Raw genomic sequence first — 17,694 nt, 5'->3', positions numbered from 1 at the left:
CAGCCATAAGAGAAACTTTATGAGGCCGACTGCCCTCTAATCCTACTCTCACAGTCAGGCCTGCCCTGCTGAGTGAGCCCTTAACTGCCCTTAACTGCTACCTGTGACAAACCTGTTTGCCTCACAACACACAACTGGGGGTTCCTCTGAAGCTGAGCTTACAGTGCTTCAAAGGCATGTGTGTGGGTGGCTGGAGGAATGTACTCACATTAGATAAATAGGGGTGAACTGAGCTGGCTTATTCACATTGGCCAATGATTTATTAACTTGTGTATATGGTTGTATATGTCAGGGTGTCATCCAGTGCCAACAGCACTTTAAACAGAATGGTAACCAACATACAGCTATTTTAATGAACTTACAATTCAAGCCAAGATAAACACTGCAACACAATATGAAAGCTCGTATCAGCTCTTGCCTTTAGGTCACACCCTGGGCGTAGAGAGCCACCATGCCCCAACTAGTTCTGTTGTCTTTCCTCCCACATTCGCCTCGAAAAGGTAGTATGTAAAACTCTTTAGACTGTTTTGTAACTCGTTTTCCATCCTCCTCAGAGCTCAGTGGCCCACTTCCATGCACACTGACATATCTCTACAGAGAGGTTTAAGTGGATACATAATGGTTTTGAGTTCATGGCATAGAGTTGACAATAGACACACCTAAGACAGGCAAAGGGAAGGGAAGACACAGATGATTGCATACCAGAGGAATGCAGTCATCTATAACTTGTACTACTAAATATATAATTATATTTAGTAGTTATTATATATACACACACACACATATATACATATACATATACATATGCATATATGTATATATAGTGATGCTCCAAGTAAAAAGATAAGGAAGCAATGTTATGCACAATAATAGATCAAAACTCAATAAAACAATACATTGTATCATAATAAATACTGGACTGTTACCGTTCACAGAAAAGGCTGGAGCAGGTGCCAGCTCCTTTCTCTGTTTGGGCTGTCTTCTATTGTGTAAGACCTCTGTATACTGCTTAACTCTCTGGTCCACAGCATCTCGAACCAGGTCTGTAACATCCTACAAACAATGTGCAGATATTTCAGTACAGTAAAATGTTATTGAGCTGCAGAGAGGACAAAGGATATGATGATGAGCACAGGCAACTAAGGGGACTGTAGCAATCTCAAGTAAAAGGCTAGTAAGGCAACTCCACAAGTGGCTAGGTGGAGAGATGAGAATAGTTTTACAACAATGAAACCTCTAAGATGAATAGACAGAAGGCTCAAAGTCATTTCAGATTCCACGCTGCTTCTCTTTTGAAAAGGTCCCCAGCAGAACAGAAGCCATATAAGCACTCACACACACACACTTATTCACACCCACGCCCTTCTCCCTGTGTCTGTACCTCGATGTGGTCTGTAGTAAACCAGCTGGCGTCCTCTTGGCCGCCCAGGGGCAGAACGTGGAGATCCACCAGCACAGCAAAGTTCCCACACTGTAACACAAAGAGGAAGGACAGCCACAGGTTGCTGAGGGGCATTGAGCTTACAGACAACAAAGGAAATCAGAGTTTGGGTGATTGACAGCGAGACAAACCACAACGACCCCCTGTGTCCTCAAACATCACCCCAGGCCCCTCACAGCAGTCCCTTCCCTCCCGTTTCTCTGTCTAGCCATCTCTTTACCGATCTCTTCACAAAAAGGTATGGCCCTGTCTGTCTCCTCACATTTCCCCTATCTCAGCATAAAAACTATTTTCTTGTTCTATAATCTTTGCAATGCAGTCACTGCCTGAGGTCACAGGCTGCACAGAAAAAGTCTAAAGCTGTACCACATAAATTAGGATTATCCTACTTTGCATCAAAGTGGTGATAAAACTTTGCAGATCAACCCTAAAGCACTGTATGTTTCTCTACTACAACTTTTGAGTGCTGAGGAGAGGGCTGCAGAGTAGATTCCTGAAGCACTACGTCATTGTGTCAATGACAATAAGCTACAAGGGACATGGAGGCCAGAAATGCCATGGCTGGTTAAGTTGCTGTTACATCTTTCTCGGGCTAGCCTGATTATAGTTTACACATGAGTGCAAAAGCTGCCCGCTGCAGAGAGCGAATGGATGTGGGTCTCGTGTGAACTTCGCTTCTCCCTGGACAAGGAAGTAATGGATGGACTGAGACCACCCACAACACGACACAGAGGAGCAACAAGTACTGCCCTGAAGCCTGGAGTGATAATGCAGCGAAAAGCATTGAACTGAACGAGGGCTGCAAAAACACATCAAGACAAAACCAGGCACAGATTTCAGGCTCACTGTTTAGACCTGGAGAAGAGAGAGTGTGCAAGCATAAGAGGTTACTCGTTCATTTAGTAACAGGGAATACTTATGCACACTAAAAGCTTTGTTTTGAGCCAGGCTCGTCCCCTGAGCTGAAGTATCGCAGACAGAATGACTAAAATCTACAACCCAGACTTGAGGGGTGTTCCTACGGACTTGTTCTCAGGATGACACGAGAGAATGTATTAATGGGGTGTGTGGGGGAAGGCCCCCGCTGCTTAGGTCCTAATTCAAGAGGCAAGTCTACACTTCCCAACTCCAAACTCTCTCCATTGGTCTCCTCCTCTTGTTTAAAAAAGGAGTTAGGTCAGGTCGTTCGTTAAAAAAGGAGATTGAGGAACTTTTATTTGCTGTTATAAAACTATAAAAAGATGGGCTGGGAACCTTTTTGTCAAGTGAAAGAAGGCTAAATACAGGCTCTGAGCACAACAAGCTGTGAAAGTTCTTATTTCTCCCCACATGAGAGCATTTTCCTTTCCCATTGTGTTACTGCAAATAATAACTTAAGTAAAGCTGCTTCCTTACTTCTTCTTGCAGGTCAACTGGAGGAGAGAGCGCCCCCATATGCCCAATCAGTGAATGTTTTAATTAGTTTGAGTCATAGCTTGCTCAAGTCCTAAAACCTTCTTGCGTGCCAACTTGTACTTATGTATGTATCAAGATTAATGGGAAATGAATGTCCTTCTAAGTCTCTTACAAAGGCAGTGCATTAATCTGTGATCCTCTGACTCATCACTATCTGCCACATCCTGAAATATGTGAGAACAGAGGGAAATAAAAAGTTCTCCATCATCATGTGATAACCACAAATAGGATGTTCTCGGTACAAACTTTGCAAATAATGAACAAAAGCTGTTATACAAAAACATACTTTCACAAACACCAGAGTGCCATGGACCAGAACAGAGCCCCCCTCAATATGCAAGCCCTCATGTATAAAATGTGTGCACGCTGCCTGTCAGTATCAACTCATCCCTACAGATCAGTATTCTCTCCATCCTCTGCCCTTTGTCTCACAGCGGTCCACGGATGACTGGTGGCCTCAGATGACTGCCTCCAACAATTACCAATGTCTGGGAAAGCCTAGCAACAGAGGGTCAGACCTTGTCAATCAAAACACAGGGAAAGAGTAGTGGATGAGCACCATAGTGGTTTCTTGGGGTTGGACTTGACACATCCTGGATGGGTTTTTGCATCCTGATTTTAGTGTCCTGATTTTGAAACCCACAGATGGCTTTACAGATGGGTATAGAAATTTTTGTTGACAATGTGTCAGTGAAATGTCATTTCACCTCCATCTTTTTGACCATTTTTGAGCTCATAGCTAATGCTGGCGTAGCACTGGACTGCTTTATAATGAGATTTTTCTAATATTCTATCCCATGCATGCGTGTAAATCCTGACCACAAGATCAATGTTCTAGGGTACATGGCTCAAAATAACACAAGCTAATGGTCTAAAGAGCAACAATTTAATTTGATCAATAACCTGGAATGAAGAGAGCAGTACAGAGAGTTGCTCGGTCCTGGGAAGACACAACACAGTGAATCCCCTGAAGCGGTTTCAGAGCTTCTGATTGAGTCAGAGTTTTGGGCTGAAAGCCAGACATCTAGCAAGCCTTAGACTAACTTCCTTTTATCACATTAGAGAAGCAGACAAGAGTTAACTGTGAACTGGACATTAATGATAAACATTAGTCTGCCTCTTACGCTAAGACAGCATGTGATTCCCTGGGCTTCTCAAAATGGGGAATTTTGTCCGGAATGCAAACTAATCCAATCACACTAATAAGAATACAATTCATTTGGCCTGCAAAAGTAGCAGTTTGGACCGAGGCGTAAATTTCCTGCCTAAGTGTCAGTCTTTGAGTCGAGGCTGCGCTGATTTTGTGAAGCTATCAAAGCTTTTACAAAGAGCGTTTGTGTTGAGCGTGGCAGATAAGACAAAAAAGCAGAAGAATCTAATTGTACACAAAGGATCTGACTACAATCACATCATGTGGTCTAAATTTGCCAACTCCCAGCACAAAGTGTGACCTGTGGATCTCTAAGCTGAACTCTGTCATGAACTATGACCTCTATATATCCCCCCTTAAAGTCCAGCTATGGCCCCTCTTTAGTGAGATCTCTGCAAACAGCCTAATACTTTGTAGATGCCGTAATACAGACCACAAGAAGCGTGTCTTCCTTTAACAAAGTATAACCAGTATACCTAAAACAAAAAAACAAACAAACAGATAAACAACTTCAAAAGTCCTCTCAGCAAGTACTACAACATTTACCTTTCTCCGTAAGACCATGTCTCTACAGTATCATAAACAGGACGCTAAAGGATTTTATTAACCTGACATATTCATTCATTGTGTACTTTGCTTTGACACATTTAAGGCAATACTCTGAGCAACTGTCGCTGTTGTTGGAAAGAAAGGTTTGATAAGGGGCCAAGTTCTAGAGGAAGTTACTCTTTTCATACATACTAAAGTGGGCCAGCACTGCTTTGTTCTCTGTCTTGCACAGGCTTTCAGAGTTACGAACAGAGGCTGAATGCTGAAAGAGAAGCGGCAAGGAGCGCTACTTAATACCAAATCCTTTATTGTGCCATCTTTTGTGTGCTGTCACACAGTGAATGAATAGGACTGAGTCTTCCTGCAGGCTAAGCTCAACTTCTCTATCCTGATTCTCCCCACTGCCAATCTGATATCCATGACCTGCAGGAGAAAAAGGGGTTAACAAAGACAAAAACATTTCAGCATTTCAGTCCGAGGTTGCCTGCATAGTCCGCAGTACAACATGAGAAAATTCCTTCATATTTTCTGTCTATAAATAAACAAATCCCGATTCAAACCCTGTGACGGCTCCTTTCCCTTTCTAGTCTTCAGGGCTCTGGTCTATATCACTCTCAGTTCCCAAAACACTCTCTACCTTCCCTTATCTCTCTCCCAGACCCGGCTCTCCATCCTCCCGCCTGTGCTGCTCCAAGTTGGGCACAGGGCCCAAACTCTTCAAGCAGCTTCACCCGCCTCCCCACCTCGCTGCCCTTTGCCATTGCTATCGCGCCGTATAAGAACCAGACCTTCTCGGACTGCACTTAGCTCAGAGGCTAACACTAACCAGCCGCAGATGTTTACATTGGGAGAGAAAGGGCAGCAGATGCGGTCTCACTCAATAAAACTTGCATCTCTCCCACTCTCCATTTGTCTTTTACTTTTTCTGACTTTCTCTCTCTTTCTGCAAGTCTGCAAAGAACCCAGGGGAGCTCTTTAGATCTGTGGGTGTGACAACCTTGCTCTCAGGCTTTATTTGACTCAGTCCCAGCTCTTTCTGTGCTGTGAGTCACCTGGGTTTCCCCTTCAACATCTCTTTTCCAATTTCTCAAATTGTCATATACTGAGCGGTGAAGCGTGAAACCTGATTATCATTGAAGTGAATGTTATTTACAGATAGTGCGCGGAAGAGTTTTGTGTGCAAAGCTCCCTTCATTCAGGTGAATGTTAGCACACCTGAGTCCTTTTTATTTGATGATAAAAAGAGACACAACCCAAGAGTGGAATTCCAGCAGCAAGAACAGACAGGAATATCTCCAGGTAACACTCAGCAAACAAAACTCGGGCAGCCACATCCTTGAGAAATTGGTAGCAGGCTGAGATGTGTTTGGCCTTTTCATTAGGAAATGTGATTTCTGTATGATAACACTGAGATGAGAGGGTTTATTTTTTTTCAAACCCATGTCACCTTCCCCAAGTTGGAAAGTGTCAAAATGTTTTGAATCAGAGTACAATGATTTTGTACAGGGGCACTATGTGTGGTCCGATATGAGCTCATCTACACAGTGACAACAACACTAAACAGCACAAAAACCTCTGACATTAAACTGCTCTGTGATACCTCAATATTTTATTCTCAAAAACCTCTGTCTCAACCTACTACATTAGATGGTTAGAAAGTCAGCAGTGCATATTGCTAATAGAAGGCAGATTGCAGGGCTCTGCAGCAGTAATGTCCTGGCAGAGAGCAAAGCGCTTCAGTGGATCAGTGCTTTAGCCTGCAGGCCCTTTTCAGGAGGTCTGAGAAGTGGCAGGTCACTATATAGTCTAAGCCTGTTTAAGAAGGAGCATACCAGCACCTCCTGCAGTTCCACAGACTAGGGAGGGGAGCTGCTTTGAAAACATCTTAGGAGAAAGAATCATAAAACACACTGCTGAACAGCCTACTAAACATGGCAGGGAGAATCCGGGAACATTACTCATAATTGCTTCAATAATCCTCACAGTCTGTGCAGATTTTTGTTAATTCATTATTAAAAAACATGGCGGCGGTGGTGTTTGTTTTGCGAAAGAGGAGACCAGGGTAGCGCCTCGAATGCTATTGTTTGGATTGATCCCTTCTAACATACTTGTCTGTGGTTATCTGGTTAAGCATGGTATAAGGCTGTGTGCATTTTCTCAGGCAGAGTAACACAACAGTATCATTATGTGCCCAGTGGGAAGGAACCTTCCGTGAACCTCCAGGGTTTTACTCTCCCACAACCGACTGAGGGGGGTGGTGGAGTAGCCTGTATGCAGGCATGCATATGAAACAAATAAAGGGAGTGAATGCAATATCTGGTCAACTAGGCACACGTGGCATTATGGAGGATGTGAGAGATCAGCACAAATGTCTGCAGCCCTCGTCCAAAACTCTCAATAAATGAAACATCAACAAAAGAGAGACCAGTGGCTTTTCCTGCACTTAACAAAAACATCTGATGTGCATTATTCCTGACAGAGCATCAGTCTATGGATGAACAGCTTTGATTTTTAATAGAATGAGTTTCCTCTGCTCTGTATGGCCATTAACAAAAGGCTCTGAGGGAGGCAGTCAGTTGAGATTTACAAAAGGTGACCAGAAACTCTGAATAACGTGTTCTAGGGGATGAATAACAACATCAGAATGTGGGGGCAAGACAGTTCAACCATGTATCTGTACTTCCCCCTAGTGGCCAAAGAATTTGTTACTGAGAGGGTTTAAACAACATTAAAGATGGCGCAACAGAGTATTAATACTGTAAAGACAAAGACGAGAGAAGCAAGCATACTCCTGTATTGCATATTTTCCACTACTGCACAACAGCTTTTCAGTGGTTTAGCATAGACCATAATAACTCTAGCCACTTGCTGGAAGTAGTGTCTGTTTGGCAATAACACAAACACAGCAGTTTATCATGAACACTGACAAAAGCTTAATTAAATGCAGATTCTTTTTTTTTTTTTTGTATCTAATGTGTGTGTTTTGCGTGAGAAACATCTAAAAGCTCCTTTGCTTAGAAACAACAGTCACGAGTCACGACACTCACAAGAGACTAAAGAATATGTTTAGATAATAACATTTTACTTGGGGTCACCAGTTTTTTTGTGATTAGATTATCTTAGTACCCACTTTTACAATGTAACATGGGTATAGCATTGATTCAAGTCTGCTGAGAAGATTCTGAGTCAGTGATATAAATATGATATAATATAACAAAGTTTTTCTATCTCTCGATCCTTTTCAGTTCATAAAAAAACCCCGTAAAGCCTCATGTTTTAATAGCTGAAGCACATAAATATTTAACATTAATATAACTCAACGCTATTAGATATGACACTATAATACGACTAGGCAGTAGCTGAGTCTGTAGGGACTTCAAGTGGCTACCCATCATTCCACCATCTCTGCACCTTTGCATGTCTATGAGCTCTTTCTGTGTGTGTGTGTGTGTCTGTTTCAGGCCTATGCATGTATGTAAAAACTTGAGTGGAATTTCCCCACCGAGGGGTCAATAAAGTGTCTATTCTATTCTGATCAACACTGCACAACAAGGGTCTGCATGCTGTATATTTCATTTTCACTTACCTTAATAACAAATTTGAGAGGAGCCATTGCAGTCAACACACCAGTCTGATAGTTTCACCTGAAACAAGTGTATAGTCATGAATTACACATGGTGGCAGCCTTAAAAAAAATGCACACTGTCCAATGTGCAGATTTAGTTTAGCACCTGCTTTATAAAATAAAAATAACACTAGCTGTACTGTCATAAACTATTATGGACTGTCTATGGTTACTGTAGCTGCACAGTTTTTCATTTCTTATAGACATTTACAGTGGTCCCTCGTTTATCGCGGGGGATACGTTCTAAAAATAATCCGCAATAGACGAAATCCGCGAAGTAATCAGCTTTATTTTTTACATTTATTATACATGTTTTAAGGCCGTAAAACCCTTAACCACACACTTTTATACACTTTTCTCAGACAGGCATTAACATTTTCTCCCATTTCTCTCTTATTTAAACACTCTCAAAGTTCAAACTTTCGCAGATTTAACAAAAATAAGTACGATAGTGTATTAGTAAATGAAACCAAAGACCAAAACCTGTTTTCAAGCCCAAACATTTTTAACAAATTTAATTTTAATGATCAATCTACGAGGTTTGACACATAAGGAATTATTACCAGTAACTCACGCGTATTTCACAGTTTCTCTGACTGCAAACATACAGCACTTCAGAGTCACGCTTGCTAGCGATTGAACATTTATGTAAATCTGTTCTCCCTTAGCCAATCAGGACGCAGAACACAATGCGCGTTCATACTGTACAGTACACTGTAAAAAAAACAAAACAAAAACATGCAAAATTACACTAAAAAAAAACGGGAAACAGCAAGGCCGCGAAAGGTGAACCGCGTTATAGTGAGGGACAACTGTATTATGGTATTATGGTTCTCCTAAACACAGTCATTTGAATCCTAATGTTAACGTAACGAGTTTTGATAGTAAAGCTAAAGTTAACACCGGTTAGTTAACTTGATATCATTTCATTTGAGCTTCGTTCTTCAACCTAGACTGTGATAGATTAAAGCTGCAGCACTGTAAAGCCCTAAAGCACTTTGTTCTGTTGTTGTGCCGTGGTGGATAAACCTGGATAAAGGTCTATCCGGTGTTATCGGTTCAATTCATATGAACAGCTCACAAGACGAAACGGTTACTAAGAAACAACACGGCGGCTCCAGCGTTGAGCCGTCAGTCGCAGACGACACGTTAATGACGCTACAAACGCGTAGTAACAAATGTAATGAATATAACATATTATAATATAATATAAGTACACATGGACTAACAACAGACTTCATACCGCCAACACTTTTGAATCTGTCAAACGACGAGGCCGCGGGAGGTGACGTCACGCCCAGTTTGTAGTCCAATAAGATGTAGTCCAATGACGGCAAAAAACGGTTCGAGCTTTTTAGCGGGTTACTTTCGCCAAAGGATGCCTTGGAGACACCGAGTAAGACAGCAGAGTGACAGCTAATGTCTGCTATGAAGCGCGGTAGCGGAGTTTTAAAGTTTTATGTTGATTTTATGTCGCGACAGAAACTATTTCTAACGACAGGCGAGAGAAAGTGACAGCAGGACCCCACTAGGACCCAACGCTGCGACCGTGACCATGGAAACTAGTTGCGCATTGATAAAGCCTGTATTAATCTCTACCTTATACGAATATAAATATGTACGAATCGTATCTAAACATTATCAAAATCACACAATGGCCACTATAAGATAAAATCAAACTGTTTGATTTGTTGTAGTGTAGTTATAATAAAGATGTGTTTATTTTTCTGTCAGGCAACTTATAAGTCGCACTATTCGAGTCATAGGTAAATAAAGGCGCTTAACATGGAAGAAGCAAGGTAGCGTTTTCTTTCAAATTAAACAGGCGGCGTGAAGGGCTCATTAGTCGCTACTCAAAAAGCAAATTCACAATTTAATTTGCATGTCGTACAGTGCACCTGCCGTGCCAGTGCTTTCGGAAATCGCTGCTTGAGTGATGTCTCGACTCGTCAAGAAAGCTCCATCTCTTTGCACAGATCTACCACTGGACAACACCGACATTTGTAACAAGCTTCGTTTACTTTGGCAGCTATTGAGATCTTGCTTTGGTCCCACAGGCAGACTAAAACAAGTTCACAACAACATCGGAGGTCATGTTGTAACAACCTCCACCTCCTCAGTCCTCCTGCCAGCCATCACCTCCTCACAGCCTTTCATCAACCTGATAAAAACCTCCATTCTGAACCACGTTTCTCGTTTCAGTGACTGCGGCTTGTTTGCTGCCATCCTCTGTTTGTCGCTCATTGAGCAAGCAAAGCAGTCTGGCCTCAGAGGAAATGTGACTATTGGAGTGAACAAACACCTGCTGGGTCTGTGCACCAGTTACCTACAACAAGAAGACTGTGGTTGTAAAGTGAAGCTTGACTTCTGCAGCAGCCACAACTTGATCAGATTGGCTCACAGTATTATCTCCAGCAAACCAGCATGTGTGCTAACAGAGCCGGAGGCACTTCACATCAGCAGGTTGGCTGTGCAAGCTTTTTTGCTGACTGTCCCCTGTAACAGCCCAGGTATAGTCAAACTTGGCAATATAGTGACTGTGTGTGTTGAAGGCCACCCTGTGCTAAACTCTGCAGTGTTTCCAGGTTTACTGGTGGACATGCCTGATATCTTTTGTCTTAATAAGATAGAGAACCTGCATTCAAATCCCCTGCGCACAGTGCTGTTCAGTGCATCTCTTGCTGGAGACCTTCCTGAACTTGGAGACGGGATAATTGAGGTGCACCCAGGTGTAGACACAGACGCACAGATCCTGGATCAACTCCTCGAGCTCGGCAAACAGGTGGTTAAAGATGAGGTGAAGCTCTTTGTATGCCAGAAGGTCATACATCCAGTCCTTCAGCAGTACCTGAGGAGTCATGGTATTATAGTGATAGAGAGACTGGGGATCACTCTTATGGAGCCACTTACTCAGTTGACAGGTAGGTCTTAAATCCTTGGTGGATCTATTATTTCAAATTAATATAATCTAGAAGTCCTCTTCCATTTCTGTCCACTTTAACAAATAGGTGCTCAGCCTGTGGCCACATTACAGAGCACAATCCCAGCCAAGGCCTATGGGAAGGTGATGGATCTCAGTATTAGGCAGTTTGGATCCAAGACAATGCTGCATTTACATCCTCCTGGAGAGTCAGCGATCTGCACGATGATCCTCTGTCACAGGAACGAGACAATGTTAAGTGAGCTGAAGGTAAGATGAAATGAGGCGTGTTGGAACTTAACTGTTGTCCTCTGGGGCTTTACTTTATTCAATAAAGCAGAAAAATGATTAATAATATATGACCCTGTGAAGCTGAGTTGGTGGAGCGTTTAACGAGCACAGCCAGGGGGAGAGTTTCAGTCCTCCTGCAGCACTTTTGATAAAAGCATCCATCAACTGGCATCAGATATTTTTCAAACGCAACTGATGTGTGCATATGCACGTCTTTTTAAAGGTTGTGTGCCAGAAGATAGAGCATGTGTTGAGGCTCACCCTGAGAGAACCAGCTGCCTTACTTGGGGGCGGGTGTACAGAGACCCACTTGGCTGCTTACATCAGACACAAGGTGAGATCCAACATTTAGTCTTAAAGCAGTCCACTATTATTGATTCCAAATATCTCCACACCAACCTCATTAAAACATGTCTTGATTATGCCAAATCTTTTAGAGCGTGAATGAAGTCACAGAGACTGTACAGGCATTAAGGTGCTCACAGACGGAATACCTTCTTGCAGTGGAAGGATTCTGCCGCTCTCTGGAGTCTGTGGTAACAGCGCTGGAGCATGACGGTGGGAATTCTTTAATCGACCTGACTCATGCTCACCACTGGACTCGTCCTGCAGATGTCATGGAAGAACACATGGAGGAAAGCTTGGGTTTATGTGGCTGTGGACTGGTGCAAGCTAGCCCAGATAAGAAGTGGACTTACCTAAACACTAAATATCCACAGTTCTCACCTGCACCACTGACTAGAGACACTACTGTGGAGCCAAGTGTGCTTGACTCCTTCACAGCTAAAGTTAATGGATTGCAAGTGGCTGTAGAAACTGCTAATCTAGCACTGGATGTGCGGTATGTTATTCAGGATATGAACTAGCAGAATAGACATTTTATCTAGTGTGGAACTCTGATGATAAAACATGGAATGAATGCTGTTTTTGTTACTCAGATGTAATATTCAATTCAGACACTAGATGTTAGCGTTGCCCTGAGTGAGTCTGTGGGAACGTCTTGTGATTTACCTTTTTGGTAGTCATTGATATACTGTGCTACACATGAATAATATTACAAACAAATACTGATCACTACAGTGATTGCTATTATTAATCTGTTCTGTTTTGTGAACTTTCCAGCCAATCATGCAGAATTTAAAAGCTTAATTTAAAAGCCTTTTTTAAATTATCACAACAAGTGAATCAAAAGAATTCAGCTCGTGGGGAACAAGTTATCATGCGCTGCTGAGATAAATTGATTAGTTGTCAAATACTGAATTAATTTTAATCTATTTTTATAATCAAATAATTGTTTTGAGTCTAAAATGTGTATATTTTCTGGTTCCTCCAGACTGAATATCTTTGGGTTGTTGACAAAACATGACATTCATTTTTAGGCATTTCATACACCAAGAAACTGATCAGTTTTGAGAAAGCGATTAACAAATTGATTAACAGATTAATCGATAATCTTTAGTTGCAGACCTAATGTTATTAGACAATCCTACATTATTCTGCTGTATTTGCCGTTGGTGAGGACTACAGTAGTAGGTGCTGTAAGACAAGGTAGGCGGCATCAAAAATTGTCAGGGATTCATTTCCCACTGCTTATTTTTCACTACATTACCATACATCCAAAATGATACCAGTCTGAACCTGCTGGCTGGTATGAAAAACACTTGCCACCTACCATGTGGGTAGATACAAAGATTACCCCCAGGCAGTTAAATGCTCCACTACAATGCCTTACTGTATTTTGTTTGATGACATGTTGGAGACAATCTGAATTAAATTCCAGTCCATGTAATTAGATGTGTCACTTGTTAGAATTTATTGTGCAGATTGTACATTTAGTTTTTGCATTAAAAAAAAAACAAAAACAACACAAAATGTCTTGTCTTGTCACAAAATGTGCCTTTTTTTCCCCCCAGAATTTCTCACATAGCAGTTTGTATAAAAGAGTTCAATTCATGTTGAGTAAAATGAGTGTAGTTTCTGTTTAAAAATACAATAATCAGGGGTGTCGATCAGTTGGTAGAGCATCCGCCCCATGTACGAAGGCTGAGCAGTGGCCTAGGGTTCGAATCCGACCTGCGGCCCTTTGCTGCATGTCGTTCTCCATCTCTCTCTCCACATTCCTGTCACTCTTCAGCTGTCTCTGTCAAAAAAAATAAAAAATACAGTAATGGGAGTACACTGTCTTCTTCAGGCGGTTCAATCATCAACTGCTCTCACGAGACAGCAGCCCAGTTTTTTTTTTTTCTCTCAGAGGATGAATGGAATCAAAGCCTTTCGAAACTTGGGATAGTCATTGAATTTCTCTTTGTAGAACCTGTAACAGAGGAGCAGAAGAACCATAACCATTGCATAACCCAAAAATGGCATAATATGGCTAAATTCATGTTCCTGTGTCAGAACAGCTTTTTTCATTATTGTCACCTGTGATGGTAATAGGCTCTCGGTCCAATAAAACACAGGCTAAACACAGCAAACGAGAGTGCTGGAAGGGACCAGGTGGCTAGAGCATAGCCGAACCACTCCACTATCTCTCCTAGGTAGTTGGCACCAGACACATATTCAAACAGACCTCCTACAGGAGATTAAGAAGACCACAAGTCACTACAAGCACAGAGTGAATGAGATGTTACTCAATTGTGACCTTTATAACTTACCTTTGGGAATCTTGTAAACGACTTCTCCTGGTTTCCTCAGGTTGCGTAGAATATAGTCACTGTGTATATTGATGGCCATTCCAATGTAAAACAGGAGCAAACCTAAAATAAACGTTCATTTTATATGTTTACCCTGGCCTTTTATAGTTTGAAAATGAAAGACTTAAAAGCAAAAAAATCCGTATTTCTCCTACCAGTTTTAAAGCGATAGTCAGCGGACCATTCATCATCAAAGTGGACACAGTGCAGCAGGTAGTGTCCCTGCAGGAAACCATTCACAGTGCAGAATAAACCTGCTGATACCATCACACTCAACGGGAAAGGCTTTCCTCTGGTCAGTAGTGAATAGATAAATGTCCTGTGATTTAGTAGATAAAGCAGGGGGTAATATTACATTTTATCCATGCTGGTACATGCAAAGAATTTGTTTTCCAACTAGGCAAAGAGATTTTGTACAAATGATTTAGCATTTAAGTTCCGGGGGAAAAAAGGCGCCACTCTTCATGGGAGGTTACCAATGCATTCCTCAGAGTGTTTTAGCCTTCAGATTATAGCAGCGGGATATTTCCTTCACAAATATTTTTGTGATCTGGCACGTATAGTGTGGCTGAATACATACTCTGCATCTAGGAGTTTGTAATTACCAAAATAATTATGTAACCCAATGAAAATTGCAGTTGGGTTTATTACGTGTATTTGATAACTTTATATTCTGCTATGCAGATTGTTTTTTTGTTTTTTTTGCTGGATTCACATCGATTCGGACGGTGTTGATATTGATCAGGGGTTCCCATCTGATGCGAGACGGAGTCGAAGAGGATGCACAATCCTCCATCTTCCTCATCTTTGTGAAGAATCACACCTGGATCAGATAAGATCTGAACAACGTACTGCACACATACACACTACCCGGGTAGTACGTTTACTAAATAGACTTTGACAGACATAGATTATAATGGACTGTGGACTGAACTTTATTGAACATTGAACTTTGCTATCAGAACAGCTATAAACTGGAAAGGACACTTTATTTTTGGTTGTTTTTTTTTGTTGGTTATTCAGGGGATTTTAAATCCGAATGGATTTCACTTGTTCACTTTGTTGTTGTGTAAATACATATTTGTGTTTATCTTGCACATTAGTCTTCCCTCGCTTCTTGAGTCGGACCAGGGTACAGTAATTATCTAACTTACTGTTAGTAAGTTATAAGTTAACCTTATAAGTTAAGGTTATACACTCCAGGTTACAATTAATAATAATATATGATACTGATAATACAAAAATGTTTATTGGTGTCTATCATTAAGTACAAAATGTACAAAAGGTTGTAATCATTATTATTGTACATTAATGAAAGACGTTTGAACTAAACAAATTATTCATTTTGTTTAGGATCAGTCTCATAATCAAATCAAAAATCCTAAATATAAATATAAGCAACCAGATCCATACATAATTCAGTGTACACATATACTGTACACAAAGTAATATAAGGTAAATATGACAAAATAAGGTGTGAGGCAATGTAAAACAAAGTAAATATAATAAAAACTAAATTATCATAGAAACCAGTGTGACAACTAACAGAAATTTAACTGAAATGGCCAAAACCAGACCTGTCTGGTTTGTCTCTGCTGTCTCTGTCTCTGCTCTTACCTTTGAAAGTAGTGAATGCAGAAGGTCCCAAGCAGCAGGTACTTCCCCATACTGGACGGTTTGTGTGAGGTGAGTGTCAAAAGTAGGGGGACCAGGAGAGCTGGCATCTCCTGGATGAACCAGGCCAGTCTGGCTGGGATCATCCGAGCTGCAAGAGAGAGTTCCATGTGGCGTCCATAGGAGGGCTGTGTCTTCCTGTGATGGACAATGTGCCCCAGTCCTGCCAGGATCATCCCACAGCAGAGATAGTTGACCAAATCCCCATAGCAGTGCATCTTGCAGATCGGCGCCTCAGGGTCAGAGAGTGTTGCATCAATGTTTTCTCTCTTACAAACTAACGTTAAGCGTCTGTGTGAAGTCAAATGAATGTAAACTAAACAGCCCCTCTGACTCCTCCCAAAGAGCGAGAGAGAGGTGTGCCAAACTGCTGAAATGTCCCTTTTTCAGTGTGGGTACAAACATTGCTGGTGGTGATGAGGTTATGATTAGCCTTTTTTCTTAGAATGTACTTGCTGGTGTTTAATTGCTGAAGTTACATAAGTAGTGAACAGAATGGATGGATAGCATGAAGTCATCTATTAGACATCTGTGTTGGTCCTGTGCCTTCCCTTTGAAAACGCAGCAACATCCACGCCAATCTCAAATCATGTCACTGTTTATATTTTTATGTGTGAGCAAATTTGCAAAGTGATTTAAGTTTTTCCAGTCCTTGGTATTACCAAGTGGGAGAAATGTGTGAAATGTAAATATAGACTGAGGCACTTAACTAAACATACCACAACTTCACAATCACAAAGTCACAATTTCTGTTTACATTATTATCAGAACTTCATAATTTTGCATTACAGCATTGAAACCTTTTTATCTTCCCTTGTTTGAGGTTTGAAATGTATCATCCCGTGTGCTTTTGAGGAATAATTTTAGCACAATAGTGAAATTACTGGATATTCTCAAGTCTTGATAGGAAAAGGGAAGATGTTAACAACTGTAACCTGTTCTTCTTGTGCCGACTTGTCTTAATGACTCATTCACTCACATGAAACAGCAACTGAATATAATCCTGCTGCAGGATAAATAGTGTGTCAGTTATAATCTGATAATTATTACTTAGAGACTGTTTATATTGGGAGTTGTGATTCCGCATAATATGAACTGAAATAGTACAGTGTCAAGTCACCAACGTGTTCTGCCAACTGGGATTTTTCTTTTTTTGTTTTGAGGCAGCAGCATTTGGTTTGCCTTAGTGTATAGCCTGAAACATGTTTATCCAAGTTAATTTATGAAGTGGGAGCTGCAATAGATAGATCTTCTTAAGAAAGTCAGAGTAACATCTGTAGTAGCTTTGTGTTCACTCAGTTGCCAGGTAGATTTTGCAAGAACTAATACAGCCTAATGCAAAAAGTCCTGCACAACATCCTGCTTTCATTAAGGTTATGTTCAGATTTTTTGTGTTGGTGTGTGCTGTTGAATTGTGTTACAGGTGACAAATGTTTCTCTTTTTTTTTTTGTCCACACCACATGTATAAATAGAGGTAGGTTAAACAACAGAAACACCTGTGTGGTTAATGTGGTTATGAAGGTAGAATTGACAGCAGGACTGTTGTATTAGACTGCATCTGAATATGTATGCATAGAATAAAAAAAATACAATCCAGACCCTGAGTTTTTAGTTCCTGAAATGAAGGAACAGTGTGTTCATTTTACTATATTCCTCCAACCATCTGGCTCCCTCTGCTGGCAACATTTCTTAATGTCTGCACTGTACATTGACAATGAATAATCATAGTAAATATTTATTTTAGTACTCAAGATGTCTACATTAGTAGTTTGCAGTACTGCACTGTAACACATAACACCAAACACAATGCTACATCTGCAAAATTAATCGCAACTATGGAGGAATAAACATCTTAAAGCTAGTGAGGAAACATGAAAAGTCAATTTTCTGTGTGA

At 41.1% G+C, this 17,694-nt stretch overlaps 3 protein-coding genes across 4 annotated transcripts in view; 1 reads left to right on the top strand and 2 right to left on the bottom strand.

Moving 5' to 3' along the window:
* Nucleotides 1-9,790, bottom strand: part of slx4ip (SLX4 interacting protein) — a 31,222-nt gene extending 21,432 nt beyond the window's left edge. Inside the window, exons 1-4 of the mRNA XM_010729882.3 lie at nt 9,464-9,790; nt 8,182-8,239; nt 1,382-1,471; nt 927-1,053 (exon numbers count right to left, since the gene is read on the bottom strand). Of these exons, the coding sequence (XP_010728184.3) occupies nt 927-1,053; nt 1,382-1,471; nt 8,182-8,208 (244 nt within the window). The 5' untranslated portion in view covers nt 8,209-8,239; nt 9,464-9,790. The remainder of the gene's footprint in view (nt 1-926; nt 1,054-1,381; nt 1,472-8,181; nt 8,240-9,463) is intronic.
* A 189-nt stretch (nt 9,791-9,979) lies between these two features.
* mkks (MKKS centrosomal shuttling protein) lies at nt 9,980-13,505 on the top strand. Of its 2 annotated transcripts, XM_027278046.1 has the most exons (5): nt 9,980-10,730; nt 10,851-11,141; nt 11,229-11,410; nt 11,655-11,765; nt 11,869-13,505. In XM_027278046.1, the coding sequence occupies exons 1-5, from the start codon at nt 10,157-10,159 to the stop codon at nt 12,295-12,297; spliced, it is 1,587 nt and encodes a 528-aa protein (XP_027133847.1). In that variant the 5' UTR covers nt 9,980-10,156; the 3' UTR covers nt 12,298-13,505. The 2 variants fall into 2 exon arrangements, with proteins under 2 accessions (XP_027133847.1, XP_010728182.3); XM_010729880.3 differs by having other exon boundaries at nt 9,980-11,141.
* A 21-nt stretch (nt 13,506-13,526) lies between these two features.
* Nucleotides 13,527-16,633, bottom strand: srd5a2b (steroid-5-alpha-reductase, alpha polypeptide 2b). Its single transcript, XM_010729877.3, has 5 exons — nt 15,742-16,633; nt 14,280-14,443; nt 14,086-14,187; nt 13,853-14,003; nt 13,527-13,745 (listed from the first exon to the last, which is right to left on the bottom strand). Exons 1-5 carry the CDS (start codon nt 16,014-16,016, stop codon nt 13,679-13,681), a joined length of 759 nt encoding a protein of 252 aa, XP_010728179.3. The 5' UTR covers nt 16,017-16,633; the 3' UTR covers nt 13,527-13,678.
* Nucleotides 16,634-17,694: the final 1,061 nt, after the last annotated feature.

Source organism: Larimichthys crocea, chromosome III (genome assembly GCF_000972845.2).
Source record: "Larimichthys crocea isolate SSNF chromosome III, L_crocea_2.0, whole genome shotgun sequence".
Taxonomy (NCBI): domain Eukaryota; kingdom Metazoa; phylum Chordata; class Actinopteri; family Sciaenidae; genus Larimichthys; species Larimichthys crocea.
Note: the sequence above shows the minus strand (reverse complement) of the source record. Positions and strands in the feature narration are given on the sequence as shown.

Excerpts from the sequence above, each read along its gene's own strand:
- mkks (XM_010729880.3), top strand. The coding sequence starts at position 10,157 with ATGTCTCGACTCGTCAAGAAAGCTCCATCTCTTTGCACAGATCTACCA. Across the intron at positions 11,142-11,228 it reads GCCACTTACTCAGTTGACAG|GTGCTCAGCCTGTGGCCACA; the intron begins GTAGGTCTTAAA and ends TTTAACAAATAG. Across the intron at positions 11,766-11,868 it reads CTGCTTACATCAGACACAAG|AGCGTGAATGAAGTCACAGA; the intron begins GTGAGATCCAAC and ends CAAATCTTTTAG.
- srd5a2b (XM_010729877.3), bottom strand. The coding sequence starts at position 16,016 with ATGCACTGCTATGGGGATTTGGTCAACTATCTCTGCTGTGGGATGATC. Across the intron at positions 14,004-14,085 it reads CGTTTACAAGATTCCCAAAG|GAGGTCTGTTTGAATATGTG; the intron begins GTAAGTTATAAA and ends AATCTCCTGTAG. Across the intron at positions 13,746-13,852 it reads AGAGCCTATTACCATCACAG|GTTCTACAAAGAGAAATTCA; the intron begins GTGACAATAATG and ends CCTCTGTTACAG.